At 47.6% G+C, this 26,537-nt stretch overlaps 1 protein-coding gene across 1 annotated transcript in view; it reads left to right on the plus strand.

Moving 5' to 3' along the window:
- Positions 1-10,806: 10,806 nt before the first annotated feature.
- Positions 10,807-26,537, plus strand: part of EFHD1 (EF-hand domain family member D1) — a 160,809-nt gene continuing 145,078 nt past the window's right edge. The window contains exon 1 of the mRNA XM_030216940.1: positions 10,807-11,358. Within this exon, the coding sequence (XP_030072800.1) occupies positions 11,078-11,358 (281 nt within the window). The 5' untranslated portion in view covers positions 10,807-11,077. The remainder of the gene's footprint in view (positions 11,359-26,537) is intronic.

The raw sequence follows: 26,537 nt of genomic DNA on the forward strand, positions 1-26,537 counted from the left end.
GAACCTGGGAGCATGGTGGGAGAAGAGAGAAAGGAGATGCTAGACGGGGGGGGGGGGCACCAACTGATAGTCTGCAGGGGGGCACCAGAGACCCTAGGACCAGCCCTGGTAGCTGGTAGGGATCCCAAGCTCCGCCAGCTCAAGACTTCCCCCTGATGGTAACGAAAACGCTACTCTCCAAATACTGGCACTTGCACATGCTCAGTTTTCAGCGCATGCCTGCTGCAGACTGCCACGGTGAAAAGAAGCATTTTCCCACCAGCTGAGATATTTTTTTGGTGAGGGGGGGGGGGGAGAGAACACTTGGTGCCCAAACACTTCTTGCCTAGGCCCATCCAAAATCTGTTGTCTGGCTACACCCCTGGTCTAATAGCGCTACAGAAATGATAAGTAAGTGGTAGTAGTACACCTAAATACACTAGTGCACTACCTAAAAGGAAGCATAGCCAGGGGAGAGGCAAGGGAGTTCTGAAAAGTTGCACACAAGGTTTTAGAACAGACTCATTTCCACAGGTGCCAGAAGATGGGCGCTGGCACATTTATACCAGGTTTCAGCTGGCATAAATATGGTGCCCAACTTTTGGAGCAGGAATTGGCTCTAAGCACTATTCTATAGACGGCGCTCAACCTGGAGCGCTGTTTGTAGAATACTGCTCTGTGCCGATTTTTCTGCACCATTTACAGAATGCCCCCCCCCCCCTTAACCCTATTCTCTGTTTTCTTCTTTTAACCAGTTCCCAATCCAAAATAGAACATTGACTCTTATCTCATGGCGTTTTAATTTCCTCAGAACTTTCTCAAGAGGGATTTGTCAAAAACTTCCTGAAAATCTAAATTCACTTCATCAACTGGCTCACCTTTATTGGATTTACAGCCTGTGTAGCAATTGACTGGAATAATTTATCTTTGTTCTTTATGTAAATTATTCAGCTTTTATCATAAACTATCAGAATATTCTAACTTCTGTATTTTGCCAGCACCTCTTGAAGATATCTTACTCTGAACGAAGTGCACCGGAGTGATTGTCAGCTTTCCTCCAAGTTCTAGTTTAAAAGCTGCTCTACCTCTTTTTTGTTTTTTTTTAAAGGTTAGCACCAGCAGCCTGGTTCCAATTAGATATCATCTGCATACAGGTAATATCTTAGATTAAACTTTTTCATAATCGAGCCAGGTGATTGCAGGGAGATGACAGGGTTGAGGACACCATACAGCTGATTTTTTTCTTACTCTGCACCAGCTGCTGGAATTATCCAAAAAAGAACTAAGCTAATATTATATTCTGTATCCCTAGATTCACCAGGTGTTGTAACAAAATTAAATGATTTGGAGCTAAGAGAAGTGTCCTGCGTTGTCCTGCCCGATAGTGCTGCTGACTATACATGCTCTGTTTCGAGTGGACTTTGGATTAGTGAAATGGATCTTGGGTGTTTTATCTGTGGTGTTTATGGAGCTGCAGGAGGTAATCTCAGACTGAGCTGCCAAGTTATCCAGTTCCAAGAAGGAGACTTTTTGGTCAGTCCAGGTTTTAAAACTTACATAAGAACATAAGCGTTTCCATCAGTGCTTTTTTTGTAGAAAAAAAGGTGCCGGTACTCATTATGGGCGGGATCACCACATATGGCTCCACCTATGATAGCCACACCCACATTAGCCACACCTCTTACACCAGCCATGGCACATATAAACAGACATCATTGAAAATATTATACTAATATAGGAAAAAAAAATAACATGATTTTTTTTCATTATAAATTATTTCTGTAAACTGTTACAGCTCCAGTATACCCAGTGCAAAATAAGACAGCAGATGTAAATTCTCAAATTGGACATATTCCAACACTAAAATGAAAATAAAATGATTTTTTTTCTACCTTATTGTCTGGTGACTTTGTTTTTCTACAAAAGAAGAAAGTGGAAAACACAACTTCAAGAGATCAATCCGAGACAAGGGGTGAGATGCTCCAGGAAAGCTTATTAGGACCCTACACGGTCCGTGTTTCGGCTTTTAAAAAAGCCTTCATCAGGGGTAAGTGCCCTCAGTGCTGGTGTCGTCTCAGTTGCCGTGGCGACACCAGCACTAAGGGCACTTACCCCTGATGAAGACTTTTTTAAAAGCCGAAACACGGACCGTGTAGGGTCCTAATAAAGCTTTCCTGGAGCATCTCACCCCTTGTCTCGGATTGATCTCTTGAAGTTGTGTTTTCCACTTTCTTCTTTTGTTGAATTTTTGTGGAAACTGCGAACCCCTTTTGTTTCTGCGGACTTTGTTTTTCTATCCATATTGGTCCCAGTCTCTGATTCTGCTGCTCTCTATCTGTTCCCTTAACTCCATTTCCAGGGCTTCCTTTCCATTTATTTCTTTATGTTCCTCCTTTCTTCTTCATTTCTTGCCATACATCCATAAGTAAAAGCTGGGTCCTCCTCCGTGGAATTAACTGGAGGAGGAATAACGTGGATCCAGCTTTTGCCTATTTTCTCCATCCATGTGCAGTTTTTCTCCTCTCTTCCCTTTCCCTCATCTCCATCCATATGAATCTTCTTTTTTCTTTTCTCTCCTCCATCCATGTCCAGCACTTCTCCTCTCTCCTTCCCCCCATCCATGTCCAGCATTTCTCCTCTTTTCCCTCCCCTGTATTCATCCATGTCCAGCAATTCTCCTCTCCTCTCTCCTCCATCCAAGTCCAGCATTTCTCCTCTCTCCCCGCCAACCCCTCCATCCATCCATGTCCAGCAATTCTCCTCTATTTCCTGCTCTCCTCTCCATCCATTTCCAGCATTTCTCCTCTCTTCCCTGCCCTCCCATCCATGTGCATCTCCTTCCTCTCATCTCTCCCCTCCATCCATGCAGTGGCGTAGCCAAGGGTGGGCTCAGGTGGGCCCAGGCCCACCCACTTTGGGCTCAGGCCCACCCAATAGCAGTACACCTATGATGTGGCTGGCAGGGATCCTCAAGCCCCACCAGCCGAAAACTCCCAACAACTGTCCCTCCTGCATACCTTGTAAATAGCTGATCTTTGCCTGCAGTGAGCAGTAACTGATACATACTGCTCGCACCGGCGCTACAGCCTATCCTCTGATGTATTCCTGCTTATGCGGAAACAGGAAGTTGCATCAGAGGGAAGGCTATAGGGCCCACATGAGCAGTGTGTATTAGTTGCTGCTCGCTGCCAGTGAAAATCTGCCATTTAAAAGATATGAAGGGGAGGAGGGGGGATGTTTGAGAGACCATACGGCATGCAGGCGAGAGAGAGACCAAATCACTTGTGGGACAAGGCAGAGTTCTTCTGCCCACCCATCTTGGGCCCAGGCCCAACTCAAAATTGGGTGTCTGGCTATGCCCCTGCATCCATGTCGAGCATGTCTCCTCTCTCCCCTGCCCTCCCCTGTCCTCCCCTGCCATCCATGTCCAGCGATTCTTCTCTGCCCCCTGTGCTCCACTGCCATCCATGTCCAGTGATTCTCCTCTCTCCCCTGCCTTCCCCTCCCATCCATGTCCAGCAATTCTCTCTTCCCTGCCTTCCCCTCCAATCATGTCCAGCGATTCTGCTCTCTCTCCTGCCCTGCCCTTCCATCAATGTCCAGCAATTCTCTCTTCCCTGCCCTCCCCTCCCATCCCATCAATGTCCAGCAATTCTCTCTTCCCTGCCCTCCCCTCCCCTCCCATCGGTCCAGCAATTCTCTCTTCCCTGCCCTCCCCTCCCATGATGTCCAGCGATTCTCCTCTCTCCCCTGCCCTCCCCTCTCCCATGCCCAGCGATTCTTCTTCCCCCAGCCCATCCTCCTTCTCCACTGCCTGCTAGCGAAGTGATAGAAAGGCTGCCAGCGTTAGACTCAGCAGCGCGAATGGTGCAGCGATTGAGAGAGGCTGGCAGTATTGGAGCTTCCCTCTGTAAGTCCCGCCTATGCGAAAACAGGAAGTTGAAACAACATAGGCGGGACTCGCAGAGGGAAGCTCTGATGCTGCCAGCCTCTCTCAATCGCTGCCTGCACCATTCGTGCTGCCAAGTCTGATGTCGTAGTAAGTAGGGGAGTGAGAGGAAGAGTGCAGGACTCGCCGGGGGGGGGGGAAGGTGCCAGTACGCCGTACCGGTGTGTACCGCCACAAAAAAAGCCCTGGTTTTCCATACTGGGTCAGACTGAAGGTCCGTCAAACCCAGTATCTGTTTCAAACAGTGACCAATCCAGGTCACAAGTACCTGACAAGATTCCAAAAGAGTAAAACAGATTTTATGGTGCTTATCCTAGAAATAAGCTGTGGATTTTCCCAAGTCCATTAAATAATGGTTTATGGCCTTTTCTTTTAGGAAATTATTCCAAACCTTTTTTTTAAACCCTGCTAAGCTAACTACTAAGGCTGCAAGTTAATCACAGTTAAATCTGTGATTAATGCATCGATTTAATTATCAATCATGATTAAAGAATTTAATCGAGCTGCTGCATCTCCTGTCTCCTCCAAAAGTCTCTTCTGCTCTCTTCCACTCCCGAACCCTGTCCTCAGCATGATCCAGTATCTTTCCCTCCAACCAGGATTCAACATCACCCCCTGCATGTCAGCCTACCTTAAATATAGTCTTCTGTAGGTTCCCAGCGGCAGTGGTACATATATGCTGCCTGCAGTCTGCTTCAAAGCTTTTCCTATGGCTTGTTCTGCCTCCTCTGATATCACTTCCTAGATGCTGACCTTGAGTGGGGGGGGGGGGGGGGGGGAGTGGAGTGAGCTGTAGACCTGCAAGCAGAACTGGAGGGGGGTCACCAGCGGAAGCTATTGCCAAATCAGTAAGCTTCTGCAGCCACAAAAAGAACTTTGTGTTGCTCACAACCAGTTTGTGTTGCTACTCATGAGGGTGGAGAGGAGGGAAGGTGAGGTGCTGAACAACAACTCTTATCACCTCTCGCTTAGACTATTGCAACTTGCTTCTAACAGGTCTCCCACTTAGCCATCTCTCTCCTCTTCAATCTACTCAAAATTCTGTTGCACGACTTATATTCTGCCACTGTTGCTATGCTCATATTAGCCCTCTCCTCAAGTCACTTCACTGGCTCCCTATCCGTTTCAGCATACAGTTCAAACTTCTCTTATTGATTTACAAGTGCACTCACTCTGCAGCTCCTCAGTACCTCTCCACTCTAATCTCTCCCTACACTCCTCCCCGGGAACTCCGTTCAGTGGGTAAATCTCTCTTATCTGCACCCTGTCTCCACCACCACTTCCAGACTCCATTCCTTTTATCTTGCTGCAGCATATGCCTGGAATAGACTTCCTGTGCCGGTACATCAAGTTCCATCTCTGGCTGTCTTCAAATCTAGGCTAAAAGCCCACCTTTTTGATGCTGCTTTTAACTCCTAACCCTTACTCACTTGTTCAGTACCCATGTTGTATCATTCCGACCTTAGTAATTTCCTATCTCTTATTTGTCCTGTTTGTCTGTCCTAATTAGATTGCAAGCTCTGTCAAGTAGGGACTGTCTCTTTATGTCCAGTGTACAGTGCTGCGTTACCTGTGTATGTCTAGTAGTGTTATAGAAATGATAAGTAGTAGTAGACAGAAAGAGATAATGGACCTGGGGGAAGAGGAAAGGGAGGGAAGGAAGGAAGGGAAAAGGAGATATGTTGGATCTGGGGGGGGGGGGGGCAGGAGGGAGGGAAATTATCAGTGCTTGAGGGAAGGGGGATGGGATTTGATATACCGCTGTTCTGCGGTTACAATCAAAGCAGTTTGTATATTATATACAGGTACCTGGGGCAATGGAGTTTTAAGTGATTATTCCAGAGTCACAAGGAGCTGCAGCTGGAAATAAATAAACCAAATTTAATCACCTGATTAAAACTTTTTAATCATGCATAAAAATTATAATCAAAATGCAGCCCTACTAACTACCACATTTTCTGAAAACAAATTTCAGAGTTTAATTACACATTGACCCCCAAATTCTCTAAATGGCTTCCAAAATTACGCATGGAAATCTGTGCACATTGCCGCTTGCTGGACACAACTAATTAACAAGCCAATCATTGACCACTTAAAAGCAATTATCAGCACTAATTGAACTTTACGCATATATCCCTCTATGCATATTCCATAACATTATGCACTAGTTATCAAAGGCGAACAATGAGGGGGCATGTCTAAACTTTATGTGCGCTGTTATAGAATCACTTCTAACTGTGCATAAAATGGTTGCAGATATGTTGACCTGCTCTGAAAAGGTCTAACTGCTTAGCGCAAATGTTATTCAGCACTAAGCGTGATTCCATACAACTTGTTGTTTTCCCCAAACTTTCAATGGTGATTAGATGAGCTTTGAATGTGTTGAGGAACTTAGATGTGCTGGAGGGTTAGGGTACTGCTTGTAATTCTGGTGATTGGGCCATGGTATAAACAGTTGTTGCAACCTGTATTTTACCTCGCATCCCTTAATAGGGTGCTTTTTGTGCTTGGCCCTAGATCTGGGATATCCAACCGATGCAGAGCTATGGGTCGCTCAGTGAAATGCTAAAGAATATGTGTAGACTAGTGGCCCAGTGGTAGCAATGTATGCCTGAGAGTCAGGTGACCAGGGTTCAATTCCCAACTGATTTACACCTGGCCTACTCACCCAATCCAAACCTAGTGTTGTTGGACAGACAACCAGACCTTGGGATAGGTGTGATCTGGGAAGGGGTGTTTAAAGTTGAATATTGGGAATGTGCAACATGGCTTTTTGGTCAGCTGAAGGGTCTCTTAAGTACATAGGCAAAGTGACATCCTTGACCCTCTCCTTTACCACAGAGAAGGATGTGTTTTGGACTGTTCAACAACATGGTTGGTCTCTCAGACTTCAAGGGAACCTCATTGTTTGTGTCTGCAGACTATAGTCACTTTTCCCCCACAGATATATGTACTTCTTCACTCTGTAATATACATGTTGTCCTCCTAAGGCATCAGTACAGATGCCCATAAGCTACAACTCTATAGTAAATGAAGTGGCCTAGTGGTTAAAATAGTTAACCTGTTAGTCATGGATGTTGGGTTCAAATCCCACCCGAGCTACAGTTGACCTATTTCCCTCCCCCCCCCCCCCCCAAACCCTGTTGTAGTGTTTTGGGACTGACAATCACACCTTGCAGACAGATGTGATGGGGTTGATAGAAGTGTTCTCGGGTATTGAGCCTCAAGTCTCTGCTGGAGGCACACTTTGACAGTTTTTCAATTAATACAGGTAAAACAGATTTGTAGATATGCAAAGTTATCAAATTCCAGGCTGCTGATTTTTGGACAGACCTGGTTTTGAACTTACATCTCAAAGCACTGTGGGACTTGTAGTGCCTGATCCTGCCCATTGAAATCAGTGCTGCAAGTCCCATAATGCACCAGATTGGGATGGTCAGAAATCCAGGACTGCCCAAAATCTTCAGCCTGGAATTGGGTAACTTAGCATATCCGGTTTTAGGGTTGATGAAAGTGCACTCTTTAGGTAGGGATGAATCTGGGGGAGGCATCCTCTATGAGTCTGTCAGAGGTGGGTTTGGCAATGGGGTATAGCTGATGCACATGTATTGAATACTCTAGATGGCCCTTCAGCTTTGTGCCTTATCCTCATTCCCAAATTAACTTTCAGGTCCTGTGCCTTTCCTTGCGATTTTTACAATTAACCTCAATAATCACAATCACCCCAAAACCACCTCTCCTGGAACAGATAAGGAGGTAATTTTATTTAGCCATAAGAACATGAGAATAGCCATATTGGGTCCATCTATCCTAGTATTTTGTTTCCAGTAGTGGCCAATACAGGTCACAAGTACCTGGCAGAAACCCAAATAGTAGCAACATTCCATGCTACCAATCCCAAGGTAAGCAGTGGCTTCCCCATGTCTCTCTCAATAGCAGACTATAGACTTTTCCTCCAGGAACTTGTCCAAACTTTTTTTAAACCCAGATACTCTAATTGCTGTTACTACATCCTCCGGCAACAGTTCCAGAACTTAACTATTTGTTGAGTGAAAAAATATTTCCTCCTATATTTTTTTAACTCCCCCAGGAGTTGCTGCCTTAGGCAACTGCCTACTCTTATCTACTGGATATATTGGCCAAGGACATGGAAAATAACACCTCTAAATAAATAAAAAGTTTAAATCTGCATTTTTCTTACTTTAGTCTTTCTTAGCTGGATTTTGTACGTTGGAAAGTGTATTAGATCAGATTGCAAGCCTGCTGTTCCCTGAAACTAAATAGGAGGTATTTAAAAATTTAGCTGAGAGAACTCAGACAGAACAGAACCATAATGAACATGTAGGAGATAAATTTGTATGCAGTGGAAGCAGTGCATGCAAATCTATTTCATGCATAATATTGTGGATATTCTGAAAACCAGACTGGCTAGTGAGTATTCAAGAGCAATGTTTCTCAACCTTCTCCTGGAGGCCCATCGGTTTTCAAGGTTTATTTTATTACATTTGTACCCCGCGCTTTCCCACTCATAGCAGGTTCAATGCGGCTTACATAGTAAGCACAGTTACAAAGTCTAGTAAGGAGAATATTACAAACTGTAGTAAACATAGTAATAGTAAGGTTTAGAGAATATGCAAATTGAACATTAAGAGATAAGCAAAGAAGGATAAGCGAGGGGGAAAGAGATAGGGAGGGGTATGGTGTAGGGAAAATTAAGAAGAAAAGATTGGGGATGAGCAAAGGAGATTGGAAGACATGGTCTAAGGTGTAATCATCATCAAAAACAGGAGTCTTGTGAGTGGGCTTATAAGGCTCAGTATGGTCGTTAGGGTAAGCTTTCTTGAAGAGATGGGTCTTCAACATTTTTCTGAAGGGTAGATAGTCGTTAATTGTTCGGTTGGATCTGTAGGTGTACCACTGGGAAATACCCCTACAGATCTTGGTAGAGCGTTCGAAAGCTGACTGCCCAAAAAGGAGAAACTGGATACATAAGAGGTTTTGTATTTAATTCCTTTGCAGTTGGGAAGGTGCAAATTGAGGTAAGTACATGAACACATTGATCTTTTTCTGATTGGGAGGTCGATCAGGTTACCAGAATGAATATGCATGAGAAATATGTAAATACAGCAGAGACTCAATGCAGAGATGCCAAGTTGCCTAGGCCCAGGCTGGTGATTTTGGGCAGTCCTGGATGGCTGACCACTCTATCCTGATGTATTATGGGATGCGCAGCACTGATTTCAATGGGCAGGATCAGGCACTACAAATCCCATAGTGCTTTGGGATTTAAGTTTAAAGCTAGGACTGGTCAAAAAGTCTCCAGCCTGGAACTGGGCAACTTTGCATCTCTGCCAATATATGCAACTCTTCCTCATAGGTATTGATTGAGGTGATCCTGAAAACCTGACTGGCAAAGTGTGCCTCCAGGACAGGCTTGAGGCTCCTGAATGAGGCAAAGGCACATTCACACAAGAGATCCAGAAATTTTCAAGCATACAAAGCTCCAAAGTTTTCAAAAAAGTTGTGAGAATTTTCTGCAACTTTTTTTTTCTCCTCAAGTCTCTGCTGATTTCCAGTGTCCCCAGAAGGTAAAGGTAGTCCCTGGTATGCAAGTACCACTTGTGTGATGGTTTCTTGACAAGTCATTTGCAGGATGACTTGCCACTGCCTTTGCCTGTCATTTTTACTCCTGGCAAAGGCTGGGTACTCATTTACCAACTAAAAGTGATTGGATGACTGACTTGGCCAGAGGCCAGTTGCCTTGCAGAAATCCCAGTATAGAATTTGAATTTTAAGGATATGGGTGCAATAAGCAAGCAATCTACTGCTTACAGCAGGAGGGGAGGCCTCTTTTTCCAGAAAACAAGGTCCTAATTTACATGACATCCTAGTAGTTCCTATTGCTAATGTCTGAATTATGCAAAAAGTGAAAAAAGAGCTGCCAAGTAATCTAATTCCAGGAGTAAGAATTTTTGGCCAGTCTTGGCTTTAAACTTACATCCACAGCAGAGTGGTATTTGTAGTCTCTGATTGTAGATATTTAAATCAGAGCTGCAGGTCCCATAATGCACTGGGATAGGCTTGTTAGAAATCCAAGAGAGGGGCTCAAACGTCCCTCTTGGATCAGGCAACTTGACAAGCTGAAAACTGAAAATATCAGGGGATTTAAGAGAAGCTCTCTTCACATTCCCACCGTTTTAGAAACAGGTGAGGCAACCTATTTGTTTCAGTGCCTGTTTCAGCCTCTCCTATATTGTCCCAAAAATACAGAAATAGGTATTGAAAAACTAAATATGGCTGCCAACTTACCCAGCTCCAGTAGGAACATTCTTGGCCATTCCAGGATTTCTGACAACCCTATTCTGATGCACAATGACCAGCAGCACTCATTTCAGCAGGCAGAACCAGAGACTACAAATTTCACACTGTTTTGGAGATATCCTTTAAAAACCAGGACTGGCCTCAAAGTTTCTATTAAACCTGAACTTGGTAAATTGGTGATAGCTATGGAATCACCCCAACGGCACCCGCACCTGATGACCAGAGGCCAGCAAAGTTCTCTGCTTACTTTAAATGCGAGGATTAAGGCTGGTTACGAGTAGCATTGCACTAGAGTTAATTTGAATAATCATATCATTTCCACAGATGCATTCAGCGTTGTTCTTGCTCCGCTGGAGCCTACGGTCTACTCTACACAAAACGCACAGACCACATAGAAAATTCTTTGCTCAGGAATGTGTGTAGTTTGGAGCAGTAGGGTGTGAGGCTGTGCAGTGCTGGCAGAAAGGCACCATATCACTCCTTGCCTCGACCTCTTTTTAAACACTTTTATTGTTTCTGAGAGGCCACTTTGGCTGCTTAAGAAAAGTGCGATTTCCACACCCCACCCTATTTGTACGCTGTATGTTTTCATCGTACCCTTTTGCCAGCAGTGTTGCTTCATGTCTATTCCAGGAAGAGGGCTAACTCCCAGTTCCTCCTTAAATCGCAGCCTGTCCCTTCCCCCACGCCTTTCTCCCCTCCCCTCTTTTTAAGTTACACAGTAAAGAAGAACCGAAGTGTAGCAGGCAGGCAGCTTGCTGGGAACCACTCTGAGCCAGAGGCACTTCCACCTGCAGGGCAGCCAAAGTGCCCTGAGCAATCTCCAACATGGCATCTGAGGAACTGTCAAAGAAACTGCATCGCAGACTGGAGCTGGAGGAAACGGAGCGGCAGGTAGAGGGCAACGGGGACGCTGCCAGCCCTGAGAAGCAGCAGGAGGACTGCGATAAACCGATCAGTGCCAGCGCAGACTCTGAGCTGAGTGCCAAGCTGTGCCGGAGACTGGACATCAACGACGGGACGGTGCAGCCCCGCCAGGCCAGTGTTTTTAACCCGTACGTGGAGTTCACCCGCAAGCAGATCAAGGACATGGAGAAGATGTTTAAATTGTGAGTGGCACGGCCAGAACTATTTTTATGACTCTTGTGACTTTTCCTCTCCTTCCTCCTCCTATTCATTCGCCGCGCTTATAAAATCTAAGTCTTCAGCCTTTTGACTTTTATGTTTTGGTCCGCTGAGCTCTACATTTAGCTGATGCCTCTGATGTCTTTAGCTCTTGAGAAATCAGTTAGACAAACTGATGAGTCTATATCAAATGTACCTGAAAAATCTACAGAAGTCCCACAACAATGATCTGAGTTCCCTTTCATCCCTATTCTCTTAGACTTCTCAGTTCTTTCTTTTATCTTCCACCTTTCCTCCTTTTCTTTATCATGTCAGTATTCTCCATTTATGGGACACAGTCCCATCTCTTTTCCTGCTGCCTCACCACCTTCCTTAGGATGTCAATCTCTAAGGTCTAGAGATGCCAAGGGTCCCAAAGAGTAAAACTGAAGACCAAGGAGTGAGATTTTCTAGGTGGTGTGTCTAGGGTTTAAATTTAGAAAGATTTAAGTGTAGTTGCTTTGCAAATGATGAAAGTTTAGAGCTTCTGAAAGGAAACAAAGTAGAAGCAATATAGAAAAGTTATCTGGGCTAAAAATTGCTCTCTGTTCAATGGCTGAAAATCCTATATAATCCTATATAATAAAACGCACCTCCAACATTCTGTAGCTGACTGCATGGCCGAGGCACTCCTGCTCTCGGTATCCATCTCCTGAATTGACATCACGTAAGAGGTTTATCGGCTTCAGAATGTTGGAGGTGCATTCTATTAAATAGGATTGGTCAGTTCCTTGAAGCACAGCCAGAGCTCAGTGTCCTGCACAATAACGCTCAGACACCAGAGAGAGAGTGGGGGGGGGGGGAGGGGGGAAGGTATCTCTGTCATACACACACTCTCTCTCACTCTCACACAATGTCTCTCACACTCTCTCTCTCTCTCTCACAGTCAATGTCTTTCTCTCTCTCTCACTCTCACACAATGTCTCTCACACTCTCTCTCTCTCTCACAGTCAATGTCTTTCTCTCTCTCTCACTCTCACACACTGTCTCACACTGTATCACATTCACTCTGTGTCACACAGTCACTCACATACTCTCTTGGTCTCAACACTCAGTCTCACAGAGAGTGTGTCTCTCACACACACACTCTCTCTCTCGCACACACTGTATCTGTGTGAAACACACTCTCTCTCTCTCACTCACATACGCACTTGCACACACTCTCATTCTCACACACACACTCTCTCTCACAGACACACTCGCACCCAGACTCTCTCTCTCTCACACACACACACATACTCGCACATTCACTCTCTCTCACACAGTCACTCTCACATACACTCTCTCAAACATGCACACTCCGAGGAAAACCTTGCTAGCGCCCGTTTCATTTGTGTCAGAAACGGGCCTTTTTTACTAGTAATATAATAATTTGCACCTCCAACGTTCTACGTCTGGATGCCTGGAGTTCGTAACACACTTTCCATTGGTCCGCCCTCGCAATGATGTCAGAGGGCGGATCAGTGAAAGGGAAGGGAAGCCAGCACCAGCCAGCCACAGAACGTTGGAGGTGAGTAGAGAATTGCGGGAGAATTGCCACTCTCTCTCCCCCCCCCCCCCCGTCCTCTCTCTGAGTTCCAGACCCCCTCCCCTCCGAGTTCCATGCTCCCTACCTCCCTCCCTTCCTCTCCTCCGAGTTCCAGGCCCCCCTCCCCTTTGAGTTCCAGGACCGCCCCCTCCCTCCCTCTCTTCCTCTCCCCTCCGAGTTCCAGACCCCCACGCCTCCCTCCCTCTCTCTCTGTCCTCCGTCTGCCCCTCGCCTTCCTGCGTGCCGGCCAGAATTTTAAAATTCTTACCTTGGGGTCCAGCGTCAGCATTGAAGGCAAGCGGCGCTTCAGCCTGCGTTCCCTTGTGTCTCAGCTCTGCCTCTGGTCCTGCTCTTCCGGAAACAGGAAATGAGGACGGGACCAGAGGCAGAGCTGAGACACAAGGGAAGGCAGTCTGAAGCGCTGTGCGTGCTCCACTTCACGCCACCGGAACACGAGGTAACAAGTTTTAAATTACAGCCGGCACTTAGGAAGCCGAGGGGCAGGCGGACAGGTCGTGCTTGCACTCGGAGGGGAGAGAGAGAGAAGGAGGGAGGCGCGGGGGTCTGGAACTTGGATGAGAGGGGGGCATAGAACGGGGAGGGAGGGGGGTCCTGGAACTCGAAGGGGGGGGTCCTGGAACTCGAGGGGGAGGGGGTCCTGGAACTTGGAGGGAGGGAGGTAAGGGGGCATGGAACTCAGAGGAGAGAGAGGGAGGTAGGTAGGAAGGGGGGCATGGAACCTTGCTAGTGCCCGTTTCATTTCTATCAGAAACTGGCCTCTTTTACTAGTATGTGCATAAGTTTCACAGGGGTAGATTCTGGGATAAAAGCTGGGGCAGTAGGAGACAGTATGCAGGAAGGCATGCTCAAGTATCTTCCTACTGGGGCTAGATGCACACAACTCCGGCGCTGTACGAAACAGCACTAGAAAACACTGGCGGAAACACCGACTCAGAATTACTGACCAATGCTCAACACTAACAGCATGCAAAGTATATGCATGCTGTTAGGATTGAGCATTGGTTGGTAAAGGGGTCCGAATGTGCCCAGCGCATGCCCACAAGAGCTGCACATTAGGTACATCTCTTGTGTATATGACTAGTGAGTGGACCCCTCCAACCCCCCGTACCAAATAAAATCTCCAGAGTCCAATAGATCCTCTCCCAACCCCCCCCCCCCCAACCTAAAAAAAATCCCCGGTGGATCTCTCCAGATTTCCCACCCCCCAAAATAGCCTGGTGGTTTGGCGGACCCTGGGCCGGGACGGGCCAGGCTGAGCCCAGCCTCCTAGTGAACACTGGCTCTCGTGGTCTAGTGAAATCCTACCCACCTCCTCAGACCCCTCCACATGACTTTGTTGGAGACGGGAGGAAAGGCTACTCCCTCCTGCCTGTAGACAACCCTCAGCTCCTGCCTGGTGCATCCTGGAATGTATTGGCAGGGGCCTAAGTACCATATAAGAGGAAAAACTCCTTATATGGTACTTAGGCCCCTCCCAGTGCATCTCTGGATTCAGAGGCTAAGTGCTGTCATTTTGATGAGGTTGGGCCTGGAGGCAGGAGGGAGTAGGCGTTCCTCCTGCCTCTGACAAAGGTATGTGGATGGGGTCTGGGGGGGGGGGGTGAAATTTCACTAGACCACCAGGGCCAGTGTTCACTAGGAGGTTGTGCTTCGCCTGACCCAACCCGGGGTCGGGTAGGTGGGTCCATTGGACCACCAGGATATTTTTGGGGAAGGTCATGAGGTCGGGTCAGTGGGCCTGTTGGACCACCAGGCTGTTTGGGGTGGGGGTCAGGCAGGGTCCATCGAGGATTTTTTTTGGTTGGGGGAAGCTTGGGGAAGGGTTTGGGGGTAAGGGGCTGCAGTGTGACTTTCCTGTCTGTGCCTGAGCCAATCAGCGCTCAGACACTGACAGGAAATTTAGTACTGGACACTATTGACAGCTCAAGTGCTGTTGGTAGTTTCTAGTCATTAAGGCAGGGTTTTCTGTGCCCCGTTTCTCAGTGCATTGTTAATGAGCTTGTTTTAATACTAGTGAGCTCGTTAGCATGAAACTTTCGGTCACTGCTTCAATGCACAGTAAAGCAGTGGCCGAAAGCCTCTGTGGATTACAATGAAAATAGCATTTCATTTAGACTAGCTAAAACCAGTCTAAATGAAACATTGCAAGCCCAGTTTGTTTGAGCATCAGGCCCTGGGTTTTCCCCCTTAGGCTTACCTCTCATGAAAATAGTGATCAGGGTCAGCATGGTGCTACAGAAAGAGGCCGATGCAGCAAGTCTCGTGGTAGAGCTGAACACGGATGTCTAACGTGGCTTCTACTGCAAGCCTAATACTGCAGAATGCAGTAAGTAAATTATAGGCAAATGTTATGTGCGGAAATTCTGAGGCAAAGGGGGGGGGGGGTGTATGCCAGACACATGCGCACAAGGTTTCGTGGTAAGCACAGCTTCTTGTGTGCATGTCTGACCCAAAACCAAAAGTGCCTGCTTCTGCACCTAAATATGAGTCTTTCAAAAATTGTTTGCACTTGAACTGTTTGAAAGGTTCTTATTAAGACGCAGAAGAACAGGAACCAATATGTTCGGATACTTTCAGTTTTGTTCAGATATGCACACTTTTGTTTCTTACTATCTGTGTTCAAAACTTGCACGAGCTTCCTTCTGCTTGCAAATGAAGACAAGAAAGATTGACATGAAATCCTCTCCAGAAAACTTTCCACACAGCTCCAGACCTGGCAAACAAAATTCTTGCATTGTATGCGCGTCGAAAATGGGTGGCATACCCTCAGAATTGCATGGAATATGTTAATTAGCTTGTTAGCATACATTTTAATACAACCTGCGCTGTGTCTTGCCGCACAAGCTAACACACGCATACAATTCCACTCTGCATTTCTGGGCATGTAGAACCTGCATTCAACTTGCAGTAACCGCATGGTTGCTTTCTGTATTAGCCCCCGAGTGAGAAAAGGAGCTCAAAATGTGTGCGAGAGCCTTTAAGTGAGACCACATTTCTGCAAGTCAGTGGGTTTAAGTTTCGGTTTTCTACTAACCTCATAGTGGCAGGAAGAGGAGAGGGGTAGGGTAGAGTTATGTCTTGTAAGCTGTACCTAGTGACTGCTGATGCATGGAAAAATGTATTTAGGTTCCTATGTACTAAGCATTTTCAGACAGACACCTGGAGGATAATTCCATAACAGGGTGCCTACTATAGGCACAGGTTATGGCACATATTTTAAGCCTGTTTTATAAAGAATAGTATGCACCTACTTTTCTTTATAGAATATCAGTGCAAATGGCCAAAAACACGTGTACTTAAGGCACAATCACTTACATTGGCCTTATAGCTGACATAAATGCCTACACTTAAATGGTAGCAATCTATATAATAATTGGTAACTCTGCTTCCCTGGATGGCTGGGTTCATAACAGCATGCTAACTTCAGCTCACCTCTAGCGTTCCCTTCCCTCTCGGTGTCCTGCCATCGCGGAAAGACAAAATGATGTCAGAGGAGGGCAGGACACAGAGGGAAGGCTGGAGGCAATGCGAGCCGAGCCTGCCACCGCTGCAACCTGAGGTAAGATGAACCGCTTAAAGGCAGGGTGGCAGGAAGGATAGAGTCACTGGCCATGGATGGGAGGGGAGGATCGCTGGACAAGGGAGGGGAGGGCAGGGCAGAGGAGAATCGCTGGACATGGAGGGGAGGCCACAATCGTGGGACACGGAGGGGAGGGAAGGGGAGAGAGGAGAGCCTTCCTAGGACCCATTTCATTTTTCACGAAACTGTCTTTGTTGCTTGTATTTATTTATTTATTTATTTATTTGTTGCATTTGTATCCCACCTTATCCCACCTCTTTGCAGGCTCAAAGTGGCTTACAATACATCATGAGTAGTGGAAGAATATTGTAAATAAACATTTAGTATTACAGAGTCTTGGTTAGCATGATGATAATTTAAACAGAGTTATAATATACAAGCAGATATAGTGAGACAGTTCTAAACATAGATGGCGAGTTGTGCATATTCACATTGTTTGATCTATGTGGTATGCTTTATTAAAGAGATGGGTCTTCAGTAATATGCGGAAGTTCGTTCTTTCGTAGATCGATTTTAGACTTCGCAGCAGTGCTTTCTATAACTGTGTGCTTAGGTAGCTAAAGTTTGACGCATGCATTATTTTGTATTTCATTCCTTTGCAGCTAGGGAAGTGCAGATCAAGGAATGTGCGGGATGATCTCTTGGCATTCCTAGGTTGTAGGTCTATCAGGTCTGACATGTAAGCTGGTGCGTCTCCATGGCTAATTTTGTGAACTAGTGAGCATACTTTGAACGTGATACGTTCCTTAAGTGGGAGCCAGTGTAATTTTTCTCGTAAGGGCTTGGCACTTTCAAATTTTGGTTTGCCAAATATGAGTCTAGCTGCAGTGTTCTGGGCTGTCTGGAGTTTCTTGATTATTTGTTCTTTGCAGCCGGCATATAGTGCGTTGCAATAGTCTAGATGACTGAGCACCATTGATTGTACCAGGTTGTGGAAAACACTCCTTGGGAAGAAAGGTCTTATTCTTTTTAATTTTCACATTGAGTGGAACATCTTCTTGGTTGTGTTTTTCGCGTGGTTCTCTAGTGTTATGATAACATTCTATAATTTACCCGTGTATTTTTGCACTCTGCTCAAGCACATGCTTACCAGCAAACTATGCACCATCAATTCACTTTTCCAGACACCTACTTGTGCAAATGATTAGAATATTGCCATTTATGTACTTTCCTGCTGCATAAACCTAGGTGGTTAAAGAATTACCCCCAAAATGAGAGAGAACCTTTGGTATGCAGGCCCTTTGTGCACACAGGGGACAATTCTCTGTAGGTTGCCTAAAGTTAGGTACTGGGATGCTATGTGCTAAACGTGAATTCTATAACGGCAGTTCTATAGAATACTAAATGCTGCATTTTCATGTCTAACTTTAGGCATGAAATATGAAACAAAAAAGTGAGGAGAACAAATGAGGATACCTCCTTTTTTTGTGGCTTAACTTTAGGCATGAGCATTTAAGGAAAGGAGGAAAGAGGATGGGATTTGATATGCCCCCTTTCTGTGGTTACAATCAAAGCAGTTTACATATTATATACAGGTACTTATTTTGTACCTGAGGCAGTGGAGGGTTAAGTGACTTGTCCAGGGTTACAAGGAGCTGCACTGGGAATCGAACCTGGTTCCCCTGGTTTTTGGCCGCTGTACTAACTATTTACTCCTGCTCAAAGGCTGATCTGAATGCTCGCGCCTAAGTACTGGCAGTTAGGCTTGTAAATGATCAGTATTCTGTAACATCATGCCTAACTGCTTGGCAAGCCCCCTCTAGAGTTGTGCACCTTAGAGATTAGGCGCTCGGTTTGTACAATAGGGGTGTAAGTCAGTTAAATGTCTAACTTCAAATTATTGCCAATTAGTGCTTTTGATACTTATCACCAATTAAGTGTCAATTTAGCTATGCATGTAATCGACTTTATTCTATAAACATGTGCCCAATTGCATGCATAACTTTGGGTACCATTTATAAAGTTTGGAGGATAGGAACTAATGTAATAAACTATCCTGGCTTAGCACAGCTTATTACTACTGGATGAGTACTATTTCCCACCCCCACCCTCCTAGGGATGTTGGGAGATGGTTGAGGTAGGCTAGTGAGTGAGTGAAGGGTAGGTAGGGTATGGGGAGTATTTTAGACTAGGGAAAGTAGAAAGAGTTTTGGCCCAACATTATCTGTATGGCAAGTGAAATATACACATTGTAGAATTTTACATGCACTGACTGCCAGTGAATAAATAACTTGATGTGAATGTTGGTCTCCTTAGACAGGAACCCCTGCAGTGGTTGGACTGTTGACTTTCAGAAATAAAGGGTATCAAATGACTCTGCAGATAAATTATCTGACTGGACAACTTGGCCTGGCAGTTAATACTGTGAGACCTATTGTAGACAGACTGGTTATTTTCCAGTGGCAGCAAAGGTGTAGAGTCTGGGGGGTAAGTTAGATTTGGATGTCACTTGGAGCCTCAGATTTTGGGGGGTGTTATGTAATACATATATGTTAAGTAGTGTGTGATGAAAGAGTTGAAGCTTTTTTTTTTTTTTTTGTAAATTATGAGGCCCTGTGAGTGGTAATTCATTTATTTATTTCTGCATTTGTACTCCACATTTTCCAATCAAGTTGTGTTGAGTGGGTTGGATTAGTGTAATGCTGCCTGTTGGGAGCTAACAGGTTCTTCAAAATGGGACAACTTGAGTAGCAACAGGAAATGTGTAGCAAACAACTACAGGCTGTCTGTTAGTGAAGCTGCTTTGGCTTCCATTAATAAATTAATGCATTCCATATCACCATGCTGATCAATCCATAGACTGGTGGGTTGTGTCCATCTACCAGCAGGTGGAGATAGAGAGCAATCCTTTTGCTTCCCTATATGTGGTCATGTGCTGCTGGAAACTCCTCAGTATGTTCTCTATCTCAGCAGGTGGTGGTCATACACAGCAGCAGCTCTGGCTAGGTCTCCAAGCCTAATTTTTAGGTTTTGTTGAGTACCTGGGGTTGAGGGCTCTTCTTGAGCAAGTGCAAACCTGGTGGTGCCAGGTCCCTCCTTTTCTCCCCCCTCCCGCTAGCTCCGTTAAAAAAAAAAAAAATTGTGGACGTCTTTAAGGGCGTTTATTTCAACGTTTATTGCAGCTGCTCACTGGGACACCAGTTCGTTACAGCTCGGAGCGAGAAGCAGGTAATTTTACCTTTTTATAGCGGGCAGGGGGTTCCCCGTTTGGTCTCCACGTGGCTTATGGCGTCGGAGGGCGAGGGCGTGAGGATTCGCTCCCTGGACCGTGTGGGTGCGTCTAGCGGGGATGCGGGGATTTCAAAACCTGAATCGCCTTTGTTAAGCATCAGTTTGGAGGCCGGTCAGTGTACCGGTTCTTCCTCCGGTGCGGCGGTTTTTTCCGCCATAAGCGCCCATCCCCCGCTGCTCGCCCACTCCATGATGGCCGGCCACTCTGCTCGGACGGCTTCTTCTTGGGCCGCCCTCGAGCTGGGAGACGTTAATACTATGGTCGCCCTTGATTCGGGCGACGGTAAGAAAGCGGCCAAAGTTAAGCGCCGTTCTTCCCGCGCGGCTCCTCGGAGTTTCACGCCAGATGCCATTTTGGATGCGCAGCACGTTTCTCCCCCGCTCTTGCGAGCGCTGGTTGAGGGTGCGGTTAGGGCCGGGGGCCAAGCTGCAGAACTGCACTGTTCGGGGGGATTCTCCCCTGAGTTCATTTTGCTGCTGCATCAGGCTTTTCTTATGCAAAACGCTGCCCCTGCCCCCCTGTCTGATAAAGGGGTTGAGGCCTCCGGAAGCAAACGCCCTCGGGTGGATTTCCAGGCCCTAGAGGACTCTGTCTCCTCTGATGTAGATGAGGGCAGCGTATCTGAGTTCTCCCAATGGTCCTTTGGGGATTCCTTGGAGGAGACAGATTCCCGCTCGGATGGAGCGGATGACCCCTCTGCAGCGCGGATCTTTCGATCAGAGGATTTGCCCAACCTGTTAGTGCAGGCCATGAGCATTTTGAAGATTTCCTCTCCGGAGGACGTCTCTCCCTCAGCCTCTGTTGGCTCCGCCATTATGCTGGGGACGAAGCGCCCGCCTAGAACCTTCCACGTGCATGAGGCCATGCGCACCTTGATTTTGGCTCAATGGGATGTCCCAGAAGCGAGCCTCAAAGTGGCTAGGGCTATGTCCCGCTTCTATCCTCTGCCTGAAGGTGAACGGGAGGCCTTTCTTTGGCCTAACGTGGATTTTTTAATCACTGCGGTGACTAAGAAAATGGCGTTGCTGGTGGAAGGTGGCACGGCCCTAAAGAATGCCCAAGACAGAAGATTGGAGGCGGCCTTAAGGTCGTCCTTCGAGGCAGCTGCTTTAAGTTTGCAGGCCTCAGTTTGCGGCTCCTAAGTGGTCAGGGCGTGCCTGACGATTGTGCAGCGGGTTTCCCCCTGGGATCCTTCCTTGAGGGCTGATTGGCCGGCCCTGGAATCGGGCTTGGCTTATTTGGCAGACTTGCTGTATGATGTCTTGAGAGCCTCAGCTAAAGGTATGGCTCAGACAGTCTCTGCGCGGCGGTGGTTTGGCTGAAGCATTGGTCTGCGGACCACGCCTCTAAGTCTCGCCTGGCTAAGTTGCCTTTTAAAGGCAAGCTGCTTTTTGGGGTCAAGCTGGACAAAATTGTGACCGATCTCGGCACGTCTAAGGGCAAGAGGATACCAGAGGTCAGGGCTTGGGCCAGTGCTCGCCCCGGTAACTCCAAAGGAGCGTTTCAGGAAGCCCGTCGGTATCGCCCGGGCAAGTCGGGCTCCTCTAGTAGTAGTAGTCCTCTGCCCCCTCTTCCTTCAAGAGGAACTTCTCCCCCAAGCAGCATTCCTTTCGCAGAGACCGCCGTCCCGGAGGTGCTTCCTCCGGTCCTCCCCCAGGGTTTCGTACCCAATGACGGGACCCTGGTCCATGGCCCAGTGCAGATTGGAGGACGCCTGTCCTCGTTTCTGGGCGAATGGACCAGGGTAACTTCAGACGCTTGGGTGCTGGAAGTCATCAGAGATGGCTACAAGCTAGAGTTCTGCCGACCCTTAAGAGACGAGTTTGTACTCTCTCCCTGCAAGTCTCCGGTCAAAGCTGTGGCAGTGCAGCAGACTTTGGACAATCTGATCCGCCTGGGTGCGGTCGTTCCGGTGCCAGAAGATCAGCTTGGCAAGGGACGTTACTCCATTTACTTTGTGGTACCAAAGAAAGGAGTTTCTATACGGCCTATCCTCGACCTCAAAGGGGTCAATCGGGCCTTGAAAGTTCTGCACTTCCGAATGGAGACTCTCCGCTCTGTTACAGCGGCAGTGAAGGCAGGGGAGTTCCTGGCATCCTTGGACATCAAGGAAGCTTACCTGCATATTCCCATCTGGCCTCCTCATCAACGCTTTCTGCGTTTTGCAGTCCTGGGCCGACACTTCCAGTTCAGAGCCCTCCCGTTCAGGTTGGCTACTGCTCCGCGGACCTTCTCCAAAGTAATGGTGGTCATCGCGGCCTTCCTACGAAAGGAAGGAGTACAAGTCCATCCTTATCTGGACGACTGGTTGATCCAAGCCCCTCTTATGCAGAGTGCGGCAGAGCTGTAGACCGGGTGATTGCTCTTCTGAGCTCCCTGGGGTGGATCATCAACTGGGAGAAAAGCCAGCTGCGCCCGACTCAGTCCCTGGAATATCTGGGAGTTCGTTTCGACACCCAAGTGGGCAGAGTGTTCCTGCCGGACAATCGAATTGTCAAGCTTCAGGCTCAGGTGGACCAGTTCCTAGTAGCCTCACCTCTTCGGGCTTGGGACTATGTGCAGCTGTTGGGCTCTATGACGGCCACGATGGAAGTAGTGCCCTGGGCCAGGGCTCATATGAGACCACTACAACTCTCTCTGCTGCAGCGCTGGACTCCAGTGTCGGAGGATTACGCTGTGCGCCTTCCCTTGGACCTAGCGGTGCGCAAGGCGCTGAGCTGGTGGCTGAGGACAGACAAGTTGTCCGCAGGGATGCCTCTTTTGACCCCGGAGTGGGTTGTCGTCACGATGGACGCCTCTTTGACAGGCTGGGGAGCCCATTGCTTGGGAAGGACAGCGCAGGGGCTCTGGTCTCCTGCAGAGGCAAAGTGGTCTATCAACCTCCTGGAACTCAGAGCCATTCGGTTGGCACTTTTGGAGTTTCTCCCGGTACTGGCGTTGAAGCCAGTACAGGTCCTGTCGGACAATGCCACGGCTGTGGCCTATGTCAATCGCCAGGGAGGTACCAAGAGCGCCCCTCTAGCCAAGGAGGCCATGAATCTATGCGAATGGGCGGAAGCGAACCTGGAACAGCTGTCGGCAGCCCACATTGCTGGAGTCATGAATGTCAAGGCGGACTTTCTCAGTCGCCATACCTTGGATCCCGGAGAGTGGCAGCTATCGGCTCAGGCGTTCTTGGACATCACGAAGCACTGGGGCCAGCCGAGCCTAGACCTGATGGCGTTATCTGCCAATTGCCAAGTGCCGTGCTTTTTCAGCAGAGGACAGGACCCTCGATCTCTGGGAGTAGATGCTCTTCTCCAACAGTGGCCGACACAGGAGCTTCTCTATGTGTTCCCGCCCTGGCCCATGTTGGGCAGGGTACTAGACCGGGTGGCAAAGCATCCGGGCCGGGTAATCCTGGTGGGTCCGGACTGGCCCAGACGTCCCTGGTATGCGGACTTGATCAGGCTCTCAGTGGACGGACCTCTGCGACTGCCAGCGGAGCAGGGCCTGTTGCATCAGGGTCCCATGGTGATGGAGGATCCCTGCCCCTTTGGTCTTACGGCCTGGCTATTGAGCGGCAGCATCTGAGGAAGAAAGGCTTCTTAGACAAGGTCATCGCCACTATGCTGAGAATGAGGAAGCGCTCTACTCCTACTGCTTACGCCAGGTTTTGGCGTACCTTTGCATCGTGGTGTGAGGCAGGCTCCCTTTCTCCCTTCACTGCTCCAATTTCTTCAGTGTTGGCATTCCTGCAAGAAGGTCTGGAGAAAGGCCTGTCGCTCAGTTCCCTTAAAGTCTAGGTAGCGGCTCTGGCTTGCTTCAGGGGCCGCCTGAAGGGTGCTTCCCTGACTTCGCAGCCAGATGTGGTGCGCTTTCTCAAGGGAGTTAATCACCTGCGCCCTCCTCTGCACTCAGTGGTACCTGCGTGGAATCTCAATCTAGTGCTAAGAGCCTTGCAGAAGCCGCCTTTTGAACCCTTGTCGAGGGCATCTCTGAAAGACCTGACGTTGAAAGCAGTCTTTTTGGTGGCTATCACTTCAGCCAGAAGAGTTTCCGAGCTCCAGGCGCTATCATGTCGAGAGCCCTTTCTGCAGTTCACTGAGGCAGGAGTGTCTATTCGCACAGTGCCTTCCTTCCTGCCCAAGATTGTTTCTCGCTTCCATGTGAATCAGCAGCTCTGTCTCCCATCCTTTCGTAGGGAGGACTACCCAGAGGAGTACTCTGCTCTCAAATATCTAGATGTGAGACGAGTCATCATCAGATACTTGGAAGTGACCAATGATTTCCGGAAGTCGGATCATCTGTTTGTCCTGTTTGCGGGTCCTCGTAAGGGTCTGCAGGCTGCTAAGCCTACAGTGGCAAGATTGGTCAAGGAAGCCATTGCAGCGGCTTATGTGGCCGCAGGGAAGGTGCCGCCTATCCGGCTGAAGGCTCACTCCACTAGAGCTCAGGCGGCCTCGATGGCGGAGGTCGGGTCCGTCTCCTTGGAAGAGATTTGCAAGGCGGCAACTTGGGCATCAGCTCATACCTTCTCCAGGCATTACCGCTTGACTGTGGCTGCTCGGGCGGAGGCCCGGTTTGGAGCTTCAGTGTTGCGGTCAGGGATTTCTATGTCCCGCCCTGGGTGAGTACTGCTTCGGTACATCCCACCAGTCTATGGATTGATCAGCATGATGATATGGAAGGTAAAATTATGTATCGTACCTGATAATTTTTTTTCCATTAATCATAGCTGATCAATCCATAGCCCCTCCCAGATATCTGTACTGTTTTTATTCTGGTTGCATTTCAGGTTCAAGTTTAGTCTTCAGTTCCTGTTCAGGAGGACTTCGTGTTCAAGTTTTTTCAATTGGATTCTTCAGGAGTTGAGACGATTTTGTGTTACAGTGAGCTGCTGCATTCCTCTCCCCTCCGTTTTACGGGGCTGGATTGAGACCTAAATTCTGCCGGCGCTCACTCCCGCTTCGTGCGGCTGTAGGGCAGCTTTGTACCCCTTCCGCTTCGGCGGTGTTAGGGTCAGTCAGCTCCTCCCGCGGTTGCGGTTGCAGGATAAGCCAGATCCCCCCGCATCGGCGGGGTGGTGTCCCTCCCCCGCTCCGCGGGGATGAGCTGGACGGATTCCCCTCCCCCATTTGTGTGGGGATGAGCTGGGTTAATTCCCCTCCCCCGTTTCGGCGGTGGTGAGCTGGGCAGAGTGTCCCTTTGTGGGTGTAATTCTCTAAGTGCTGAGTCCTGCGGATGGAGCTTTGATATCGACATACTGAGGAGTTTCCGGCAGCACATGACCACATATAGGGAGGCAAAAGGATTGCTCTCTATCTCCACCTGCTGGTAGATGGACACAACCCACCAGTCTATGGATTGATCAGCTATGATTAATGGAAAGAAAATTATCAGGTATGATGCATAATTTTACCTTCTGTGTTGCTACTAGCATTCTGGATACTGCGGTTAAATAAGCCATTCTTTTTGGTAGACAAAGGTAATGTTGGTTGGAAGTCCTTGCCATTAGGACATTCCACAAGAGTTTCCACGCAAGAACGTTTTCTGTCATTATTCATCAATTGTGGAATTCATTTCCCCTGGAATTACGTTAGGAGACCTTTTACAAAGCTGCAGCAAAACATGGCCATAGTGCACCCTTATGCGAGTCTTTCCCACGTACTAAGGCCACTTTTTGCTGCAGCTGGAAAATGGCCAGTATTCCACATGCATTAATGTACGATAATATGGCTGTGCTAACTGATTTGTACAGACATACCCTGCCTCCACCCCCGCAGACACGCCCCCTGTGGGGAAAAATATGTTTTATTTTTTTAGCACACTGGTAGCGTGTACACATGTCACAAATACCACAGGATGCCTCAGCGTGCCCTGCAGTACGCCATTTTAAGCTGCAGTAAACACACAGTGCTTACCACAGCTTCGTAAAAGGGCCTCTTTGTTTCCAAAGTGAGAGGATAAGAAGTTGAATATAGGTTCTAGGTAGTCATTAGGAGGCTAAATTGTGTTTTGTGTTATTTTAACATGTTTTTGTCTGTTTTATTCACCGTTTTGATCAAATCTTGGTCTAAGAAAACAATATAAATTTTATAAATAAATACCAGGTACTGTTCTACTAAGCCCAATCATTGCAGAGAGGTTTACAGAGAATCAATTCTTGATAAGTTCTCTCAGGACTGTACTGAGCTGTACTGTTGTGCCCTGTGCAACTCACCCATTGCCATGCCCTGCTTAGCCCACTTTGCCACCATGAATGAGAGAAAATTGTGGGAGGGGAGCAAATTTTACACCCTTCCATATTTATGCCCAGAGCAGCTGCACTGCTCACACAGCCCTCAGTAAGACTTCAAGCTTTCTGTTCCCCTCCCTGGCAATTAGAGTAAATCTTGATGACCCAACTGGATATGCTTTTAAAAGTCAGGGCATTTTCACATCCAAAATCCTGACAGCATTCCCCAGATAGTGGCATTTAAATGAGCCTGTGTGTTTGAACCTGACCTAAGAGTGTCAAAGGTAAAACGAATCGGAGAAAATGTTTCTTCACCCAACGTGTAATTAGACTCTGGAATTCGTTGCCGGAGAACGTGGTACGGGCGGTTAGCTTGACGGAGTTTAAAAAGGGGTTAGATAGATTCCTAAAGGACAAGTCCATAGACCGCTATTAAATGGACTTGGAAAAATTACGCATTTTTAGGTATAACTTGTCTGGAATGTTTTTACGTTTGGGGAGCGTGCCAGGTGCCCTTGACCTGGATTGGCCACTGTCGGTGACAGG

The sequence above is a fragment of the Microcaecilia unicolor genome, chromosome 10, assembly GCF_901765095.1.
Source record: "Microcaecilia unicolor chromosome 10, aMicUni1.1, whole genome shotgun sequence".
Taxonomy (NCBI): Eukaryota; Metazoa; Chordata; class Amphibia; order Gymnophiona; family Siphonopidae; genus Microcaecilia; species Microcaecilia unicolor.